Source organism: Lagenorhynchus albirostris, chromosome 4 (genome assembly GCF_949774975.1).
Source record: "Lagenorhynchus albirostris chromosome 4, mLagAlb1.1, whole genome shotgun sequence".
In the NCBI taxonomy this organism is placed as follows: Eukaryota; Metazoa; Chordata; class Mammalia; order Artiodactyla; family Delphinidae; genus Lagenorhynchus; species Lagenorhynchus albirostris.
In genome coordinates, this window is record NC_083098.1 from 1,291,207 (window position 1) to 1,301,464 (window position 10,258).

General features: G+C 42.6%; 1 protein-coding gene across 4 annotated transcripts in view; it reads left to right on the top strand.

Annotated features, from left to right (window-relative positions):
• Nucleotides 1-9,210, top strand: part of GUCY1B1 (guanylate cyclase 1 soluble subunit beta 1) — a 46,664-nt gene extending 37,454 nt beyond the window's left edge. For all 4 annotated transcript variants that reach the window (XM_060147497.1, XM_060147498.1, XM_060147501.1 and 1 more), the window contains 6 exons: nt 1,226-1,423; nt 4,421-4,658; nt 5,583-5,723; nt 7,123-7,277; nt 7,576-7,702; nt 8,818-9,210. In XM_060147497.1, coding sequence (XP_060003480.1) covers nt 1,226-1,423; nt 4,421-4,658; nt 5,583-5,723; nt 7,123-7,277; nt 7,576-7,702; nt 8,818-8,841 — 883 coding nt within the window. In that variant the 3' untranslated portion in view covers nt 8,842-9,210. The remainder of the gene's footprint in view (nt 1-1,225; nt 1,424-4,420; nt 4,659-5,582; nt 5,724-7,122; nt 7,278-7,575; nt 7,703-8,817) is intronic.
• Nucleotides 9,211-10,258: the final 1,048 nt, after the last annotated feature.

Sequence of the window (10,258 nt, forward strand, 5' to 3'; positions counted from 1 at the left end):
GATGTTAAGAAAAAAACAGGAAAAAAATAATAGCTCATTAAAATAATAAATATGTTTTGAGAACAATGAGACGTAATTTGATTAAGTTTTCTCACTCAGTATGAGCATTTGAACCCTTCATTTTCGTTTTACAGTTATAGTCATTTTTCCTCTGCTCACTGGCAGGTCTTGTAGACCCTTTGCTGGATGAGCTGGCCTCTTTCCTGAAGGGTGTGTGTCAATAGTAAACTGATCATTTTATTTTTCTTTATTAGCATGCTAACTTTTGCTTTGATTTATGGACATTTCTGCTGAGAATATATTGCAGGGAAACATTTTATTAATCCCAATTTCTTTAGTAAAGTCACAACACAGTTATGTCATTTTAGAGAAATTATTATTATGCACAACTGGAAATAATTACTTTGCATTTAAAGAATTCAAACCAAGAATGTAACCTTCAGACATTTTAACCAAATACTAAATTTTTTTAAAAGTCAACTTTTTACTGGTAGATCTTCACCAAATCGATAAATATCACGTTGTTCTAAGAATGACTAGTCAAATTCAGCAAGAGCAAATACTGTTTCAAATAAATGAGAAAATTTGTCAAAGAAAATACGAGTAGTAGAAGAAATTAGAGCCAGAAGTAAGAGCAGAATAGAAAGTGCATGTTAGAAAGTCATGAGTACAGAAAAGTCATGTTGAAGATGGGTCATAAATCAGGCTGTAAACCTTTCATCATTGTCTGTGAAAGAGAAGATGCCTAGTTACGTCATAGAACCCCTAAGGCAACAATGAACTAGCTTCTCAGAAGAAACACTGTTATCCTTGTTAAAGAGAGGAAAGATAACTTTTTCTTCATCTCTTCATAATGAGGGAAAACTGTGGCAATAAGTATAACAGGCTTGTGTTAAAAACCCGAGCGGGTTTCGTAGGGCAGTTTTTCACATTATCTTTTAATTTAGGCTGATGGCCTTAGTGCCATTTGGCAAAACTGCATGTCAGGTTCACTGCATGTCAGGTCCACTGCATGTCAGGTTCACTGCATGTCAGGTTCACTGCTCTTTTGACAGATGTTTAAATATTGAGAAGAATGAAGCACATTCCTCTCGCTTTTCTCCAAATCTTCTTCCGCCTGACCTGCTGAATGGCAGGCGGCGGGATTAGACTCCTGGACAGGAGCCAGGGCAGTGTTACCGTGGGGACCCTGGGGACTGACAGTGCCTCCTTCTCCCTGTGACAGTGTCATGAACCTGGACGACCTGACCCGGCGAGGGCTGTACCTGAGCGACATCCCCCTGCACGATGCCACGCGGGACCTCGTGCTGCTGGGGGAGCAGTTCCGAGAGGAGTACAAGCTGACCCAGGAGCTGGAAATCCTCACGGACAGGCTGCAGCTCACACTGCGCGCCCTGGAAGATGAAAAGAAGAAGACAGACACGTAAGCACGTGCCCTGTGCTTAACGAGGGCGGGCAGGGCTGGCAGGGCTGGCCTGCGTGGTAGCCGGTGGCCCTGCCGTAGTTAAGACTGACCGTCAGGCTGCTCGCTGCGCAGCAGGCCCGTATATCCAGACACAAGTTGCTGGGGCAAGGAACAGCGATCGTAGTCGGAAAGAGGGCAGGCCCAGAAGATGGCGGGCTCGTGTCCCAAACGACCATCTGGCCTGAGTTAGAATTCGGGCTCCTTTTGTACTAAAAGGGGCAGGACCAGCCGAAGGGGGTGGGACCAGCCAAAGGGGCGGGGCTAAAGCCAAAGGTGGGTGGGACCCGCCAAAGGGGTGGGGCTAAAGCTAAGCACTTCCTGGTTCCTGGCAGCGTCTGGGGCTGGGAGGTGTGAATGTCTTCCTGCGGCCGCTCCCTGGTGAACCTGGTTAGTCTGTTTCCTGGGAGCTAAACAAAGGTATTTAGCTTAAGGCTCATGACCTGGGGAGCAGGGTTCCCAGAGATGGGCCGTCGTGTACAATTTAATCCGATAAGCAACACCCCGTTAGTGATTAGCTTGTAATAGAACACAGAGGTTCTTCCCTATAACAGGACTCCGAGGCGTGGGACCTGCCGTAGGTCTGGAGTCCTAGGTAAAGTCGAACACATCACTTCAATAGAAGTTACGCACACAGAAATCAGTCAGTCCTAATAGTAATTTTACAAACCAAGCTGGAAGAATATACGCTAAAGCATGTCTCTGGAAGTCATTAGAAGAATAATTCAAGTGCGTATTTCAAGTCCAACTACCCGTTCATCCAGTTCTTCACACAAGAGGTGTGCCGAGCATCTCTAGATGCCAGGGCTGCCCAGGTGCTGGGGGACACAGAACACTGAACTTAGATTTGGCCATTATATTTTCAAAGCGTTCTGTTCTTGGACTCCAAATTATTTGTGAGTTCGGCAGGTGTGAGTCTGACAGACTGTAGTGTCATCCGTGATGACAGCAATTGCATCTGTAATTTGATACATGAACAAAGGTATCAAAACACAAAACTGTTATTTTTCTACGAATGGGATTAAATTATGAACTACTGGGCAAGTAACATTTAAGATGGTATTTCGTTTTCAAGTAATTCATTTAAACAGATACACATTGTGCATACTGCTTGGCCTTGCTTGAGTATATTAATTAAAATCAATTAAAGGCATGAAATCACTGACTTTTGTAAGAGAATTTTTCCGGTGGTCTTGCGTGTTCATTTTTAACGTTTGTATAATAGGAAGCTGTCTTGGAGAATTGACCTCATCCTCCTTCGTGTAGGAACTGTGTCACTCTACTTGACACCATAGGGTTGGTAACAGCACCACTTCCTGTCCTTTTCTTGCATTGATGTGTGTGTGTTGCCTGTGGTTGGATGCTGTGCCCACAGGTAAACACAGCAATTAACTGTTTATTGGCAGCTAGATGGATAGAGAATCCACGTAAATGTCTGTCTTCATCCCTAGCTTCTTCCTGCCCTTCTCCTACTTTGTATAATGTAGCTGAAAACTAGTTTCTTCGACACCACTTTACTTTCCTCACAGCCCTGAAGGGAACCCCTGAAGTGGTCCGGTATTTGGCAAATTTCCAAAAGTATGTGGGATGAGGTGGGCCAGTCAGATTCCTCCTACTGCTCGAGAAACCACTCAAAATGTATATTTATCAGTCTGTGGCACAGCTTCCACCATGAAAAATAAGACATTTTATGGAGCTTGTAAGATAGCACTTAGCACCAAGGCTCACAGTCACCTGGATTTGTAAGTCTGAGTTACTCGGACCCTGCTCGGCTGTTATATTAGAAAACCACCAAGGTTTCCATCTTCGTTGGTGTTTGGTTTTCAAGGTGATTTAATTATAAACATTCACTGTGAATTTTTGTTGAAATGAAGTAGTTGTACTGGTCACATTTAATATTCAAATACAGCTTTAAAATGTTGTATAAAATGTTCTCTGTTTGAAAGTGAAAAGTGAAACACTGAATAAATTCCACTAAAGGTAGCGAAAAACTGAGACCTCAGCACCATTCTGCACCTTAACCTTGGCACGGGTGCCGTCTGGCTTAGGGGAGGAAGAGGCTCGGAGGTGGTGGCTACTCCTGTGCGCCGTCACGTCAAGGAACCGCAGGTCTGCCTGCTTCCGCTTCTCTGCTCAGCTCTCACCCCTCCCGTGTGCTCACCACTCTCCCTGCTCCCCAGAGCCCCTGGTCCCGTCAGCGTGGTCTCAGGATTGTCAACGGAAATAGGATCTTTTCTTGTCTAGACCAATTTCTACCTGCTTTATCCGTTTCTTCCATGAAGGAGTGAGGCAGGAATGAAACAGAAAAATCTGCCCTTTCTTTCTTCCTTCCTTCCTTTCTTTCTTTCATTGAAGTATAGTTGATTTATAATGTTGTGTTAGTTTCAGGTGCACAGCAAAGTGAATCAGTTATATATACATATATACATATTCGTTTTCAGATTCTTTTCTGTTAAAGGTTTTTACAGGATATTGAGTAGAGTTCCCTGAGCTGTACAGTAGGTCCTTGTTGGGGAAATCTGCTTTTCACGTCAGATGACAAACGTTGAGGCAGATGGCTTATCCCTGAGAGGTGAACGTATCCCTGGTTTTGTGGGATCCAAACAGTGCTAAGTGCTTGAATGGCTTCTTTCACCCTGTGAATATCCCAGCAGGAGCGTCGACACACAAGACCACGCAAGAAAACTTTGACTTCCCGGTGTCAGTCCTCTGTTTCGTTTGGCTTATTTTGATTTGCTTTGAACTGGTTTGGATTTGGGGATGTTCTGTGGGATTAAAACAAACCAATTATTTATATTTTCTCGACTTGACTTACAAAGATGGCTAATAGCGGGTGTCCTGTCAGAACCCAAGCCTGCACAGCGCACATGGCATTGAAGTCTACGAAGTGGGCCGGAGAGGCACTGAAGCTGCTCTCAGCATCTCTCACTGTGGCTTTGTCCTCACCCCTCTGGACAGGTTGCTGTACTCTGTCCTTCCTCCGTCCGTGGCCAACGAGCTGAGGCACAAGCGTCCGGTGCCCGCGAAGAGGTACGACAACGTGACCATCCTCTTCAGCGGCATCGTGGGCTTCAACGCCTTCTGCAGCAAGCATGCGTCTGGGGAAGGGGCCATGAAGATTGTCAACCTCCTCAACGACCTCTATACCAGATTCGACACTCTGACGGATTCCCGGAAAAATCCATTTGTTTATAAGGCAAGTCCGGGTCCTGCCCTAATGCAGTGCCATTCCCTGACTGTAGCCCTGCAGGCTTGGTACGGGCAGCTCTCATGCCTTCGTTATTTACCATTTCCTTAAATGATACCTCTCGTTCTAAAACATTCTCTTCCTTGTAACCCAAATGAATGGAACAGACGATTCCCTAGTTAAAATAAAATGTTAAATCCGTGCAGGTGGTTTATCACACATAATATAAACATGGCATTCGTGTCGTTGGTCTGCAAGCGACATTTTTACTGAAAGGTAAAAGTGATTTGCACAGTAAAGAAGCCATGGAGCATAAGAAGGGGACTCAGACCTGCTTCTAGATAGCATCAGCTTGAAGGGAAACGTTTATAAGGCATTTCTGCCCTTGGTTTCAGTTAGTAACAAATATAATATTGGAAAAATGAAGTCAGTGGAATATTGCTTCGTAAAGGCAAGAATGTGAACTAAACCACCCCCAGGCATCTGGAGTCATAGAAGTATCACAAGGACTATTTATTTTATAGTCTTTTTCCGAGGAACAGTGTAGCACTTGGTGAGCACATCATAAAAATCTGTGGTTAATGACCAGGATAAATCACTGAACTGGGGGCAGTGGAGCTTTGGCCCATCCAACCATCAGTGTTTTAAGGGGAAATAGGGCAGTAAATTGTTCTACTGGGTAGTAAGCATATCTGAGCTGAGAAACCGGGACTTAACTAGAGGAAAAATAATGCCTGTGATCAGACTCCAAGTGCCAGATGTGTACATTTCAAATAATGACGTTTCTTCTTGTTGGAGCTGAAGGTATCAGAATTTTAAGAGGTTCAGGGGAGGAAAGTTGAAAGTTATTGATAGCAATTGGAAGAACGTGTTCTGTGTAAGGGTAGCAAGTGAAACAGTCACGTTTGTACTGACCAATCTGTGCCCTGCTAGGTGGAAACGGTCGGTGATAAGTACATGACGGTGAGTGGGTTACCAGAGCCCTGCATCCACCATGCACGTTCCATTTGCCACCTGGCTTTGGACATGATGGAAATTGCCGGCCAGGTCCAGGTAGATGGTGAATCTGTTCAGGTTAGTAGATAAAACAGATATTATAATGGTAGTAATACACCTTTTGGACAACTGATTTATATTCTTGACCAGCTAATCATTAATTATGTACAAGGAATAACATCTTGACAACAAAGACTAAGATTTTTAATGTTTTTTAAATTGAAGTATAATTTACAATGTTGTGTTTCTACTGTACAGAAAAGTGGTTCAGTTACACATATATAACGTGTATTCTTTTTCATGTTCTTTTCCATTATGGTTTAATACAGGATATTGAATATAGTTCCCTGTGCTATACTATAGATCCTTGTTGGTTATTTATTTTATATAGAGTTGTGTGTGTATGTTAATCCCAAACTCCTCCTGATTTATCCTCCCTCTCCCTTTTCCCTTTGGTAACCATATATCTGTTCTCTATGTCTGTGAATCTGTTTGTGTTTCGTAGATATGTTCGTCTGTGTCATATTTTAGATTCCACATATAGGTGATATCACATGATATCTGTCTTTGTCTGACTTCCTTCACTGAGTATGATAATGTCTGGGTTCATCCATGTTGCTGCAGATAGCATTATTTCATTCTTTTTTATGGCTGAGTAATATTCCATTGTATATATGCACCATATCTTCTTTATCCATCCTTCAGTGGACACTTAGGTTGCTTCCATGTCTTCGCTATTGTGAATAGTGCTGCAGTGAACACTGGGGTGCATGTATCTTTTCAAATTATAGTTTTCTCCAGGTATATGCCCAGGAGTGGGATTGCTGGGTCCTATGGCAGCTCTACTTTTAGTTTTTTTAAGGAACCTCCATACTGTTCTCCATGGTGGCTGCACCCGTTTACATTCCCACCACCAGTGTTGGAGGGTTCCCTTTTCTTCACACCCTCTCCGGCATTTGTTATTTGTAGACTTTTTAATGATGGCTGTTCTGACTGGTGTGAGGTGATACCTCGTTGCAATCTTGAGTTGCATTTCTCTAGTAATTAGCGATGTTGAGCATCTTTTCTTGTGCCTTTTGGCCATCTGTATAAACAAAGACTCATATTGTATTGAACCCATTGTATTACATTCTTCCATAGAAATGGGAAACCTGTCCACCTGTTTGAAATCTTCTTTGTTCCGTGTACTGAAAGTCATGAGGATGAGATAAAAACCCCTGTCCCTTCTGGTTTATTTTTTAAAATCTCTTTCCTGTGTCTCATGTAAGTTGCCAGATTCACATCTTTGAAAGCTTCAAACTTGACAAAAAGAATGTTTCTCTTGAAAGATTTCTGTGAGGGTTTTTGTCTGTAATATGCTTGGAGTTCTAGGGAATTCTTATGATTTTTATATGATGACTCTGCATTATTCTTTAATATAGAGGAAGCAATAATTCATAGTATTGAATTTATTAAGGCAGAGCTTTGATTTCTGCAGATAACGATAGGGGTTCACACAGGGGAGGTAGTCACCGGTGTCATAGGACAGAGGATGCCTCGCTATTGTCTTTTTGGAAATACTGTCAACCTCACAAGCCGAACAGAAACCACTGGACAAAAAGGAAAAATAAATGTGTCTGAATATACATACAGGTAAGAGACGCATCTAGGTATTTACTGACTTGAAGAACGTCTCTTTGCGTGTGTTTTAATTCCCTGGGTGCTTTTATTACCTTTAACATTTATCACCTCTGCTCTTAGGATTATTTATTATTTATTTGAGAAGATGGTGTCAGTATTTCCAATTTAAGTGATTCTTCACCATCTTAGGAGTTTCTGCTATGATCATTGTTACTAAAACCTCAAGGTACCTTTAAATAGCTTTGATGTGTGTCACTTTCTCTGTGCAGCCATGCTCCACGTTTCTCTCCCTGTTCCCTGTCCCCTTTAGATGTCTCATGACACCAGAAAATTCAGACCCACAATTCCATTTGGAGCACAGAGGCCCAGTGTCCATGAAGGGCAAAAAAGAGCCAATGCAAGTTTGGTTTCTATCCAGAAAAATTACGGGAACAGAGGTATGACTCATCAGAGTGTAATTCCTTTTTTAAGACAGACTATAAACATGGGAGCTAAGTCATAATCACTGAAAACACGTTTCATTTGCAAAGAATTCTTGCTTACGCGAACTCTTCAGTAGAGCAGCAGAAATACTGAACCATTAGTGAGCCGGTTAGAACTATACAGACTTCTTAGCGGAGACTTTATGGTTGCTGGTTTTGTCCTCTAATGAGATTAAAACCAAAGCAGTAGACGGAGGAGACCTGGTTTTGGTTGTTCCTCCGCAATCTGGCTCAGACCCAGCTGGGGAGTGGGCAGTGAGGGGCGCCCCCGGGCCCTCCCCAGCGCCCTCAGCTGTCGTGAGGGCGCCATCAGGGCCAAGACAGGGCCGCCTTCACGGGAGGTTTCCTAACCATGACGCTCCAGCTCCTTGTAAGGGCCACGCTGTCACCTCGGGGGATGTTTGGGCATTTTTGGACAACCTGGTCCCTCGTGTGTCTTTCCTGGAGAGAAGAGTGATTTATACTTTTCCGGAATCTAAATGATTCCGCAGGGAGGCTATAGGTGCCTGCTCGTGCCCTGGGTGTACTCCAGCCTGAACCCAGGTGCTGGGGGGCCTCAGAACTCTGGGGTTCGCTCGGTGGTCCTGTGACCCAGGGTGGCTCGTGACACCGAGGTCCTGCCAGCTTTCCCCCCTCCCAGTGGGTTGCATCAGAAACAAGTCTGATGCTTTGTTCTCCGCTGATGCGCTGGTTCTTTAGAGCGGGGGAGACTCCTTGACTATATGTCTTTTCCTGGATGTACACATTCGTTATAAATACGTTTAGAGTAGAAGTCCTAAAAGGAATGGAATGCCAAGTTCTAAAATACTTATCTTCATCTTCTCTTCACTGTTCTCACCTCTGGTGCTAGCTTGCTTCCCGATGTTCTGATAAATTAGCTTCCCGCCAGCATTGCTCATTTGACTTGGGTGCTTCTGTCTCATCCAGCGTGATGCTGGGAATGACTTAGAAAAACTGTAGATACGAATGCAGATCAAATTTTATTTAAAAAGAGAAAGAAAATCTTTTGGGAGTCCTACAAGCTTTATTATCACTGAAAATTAATACCCTATTTTTTCCACTTTGTAAAGGAAACAAAGCAGGATGACAACTGAATCTTGGACCTTGAGGTGAAGAGGACGGGGTGAGGTCCAGTCTTCCGCTAACTCCTGCCAAGCCTGGGAGCAGTCATTCCCTTGGTCCTTTTCCATTTCCCCAAGCCTTTCTCCTGGTTACCTCTTCCCTTATTCATTATTCAGCTTGAGCTCTGCTTGTGAGTATTTTCAAGGTTTAGTATATTACCTGAAGTTTGGCTTCGTGTGGGTGATGTGAGCTTCACGTGTCTTAAAATCTACTACAGGCATCACCTAACATGGTGACTTGCAAGTAGTAGACACCCAGTAAATATTTGTTGAATTTAATTAAATGAAACAGAACAGTATTTGGCCATGTCTCTCTCTCCCTCTCTCTCTCTCTCTCTCTCTCTCTCTATATATATATATATATACACACACACACACACACACACACACACACACACACACACACACACACACACACACACACACACACACACCATGGTTTTCCATATCTGTTCAGTGCTCTATATATATGCATATGTATATTTTAATGACTATAACATATAAAAAAGTTTTGTCATGTTGGTGTATATCATTATAGAAATCATTTTCTAAAGGAGTGAATTCAGAATTTTAGGGAAAAAATGCAATTTATTGTCAGACTCCCCAAATAAGAATTAATATATCATGCTAAGAAAATACTCACTAGTTTGAATTATGCTCACTTTCCTTCAGAAATAGAGAATCACATTTCTGTTATTAAACTATTGGGTTGTTCACTCAGATCACGTGGCAATTATAATTCCTCTAAAACGCTGTCGTTTGCATTGTGCCCCTTGTGTAATTATAAGTCTCACTACTCCCGTGCAGCTGTGAAAGCGGCACTGTTTCACAATGAGCTATTGCGTTAGTTTGGGGTAAACGTTAGGGGCTCTGACCACATCCAAGGAAAAAGCTGGAAGCATGGCTGGGGTATTCCTGTTCGTCAGAGCCCCTGCTGGCCCTTTATTCCCAGAAATTAGCTCCTTTATCTTAGCTTACAAGAATGTGACTATATCCAGGGCATCGTGTTCAGAAAACTTACTTTAATTCCAACATAGAACGCATTCCTGTTGGACTCGTTAGCCCGTCGTCCTTCAATATCTCTGATAATTTATTAACATCTATCTTTATGAAATATAGTACAATTACTTTTGTGTAAAAATGTTTGTCTTTAAATTTAGCATTTCCTATCAGCACATGGATATTTGTGTAAAATGTTCTGTGTTCATGTGTAAGAGATCCTGCAATAAATTATTTTTTCCACTTGTCTCTAGACAGTTTTTAATTCAATAAAAATGAAATGAATAGTCTTGTCGGTCATTTGATTGATTAGTGCCGTTTTTGGAATACATCTTGTCACTTTGCCTGTTACAGGCTTTCATTTTGATTCCCTGCTGTTAGGATAAAGCTG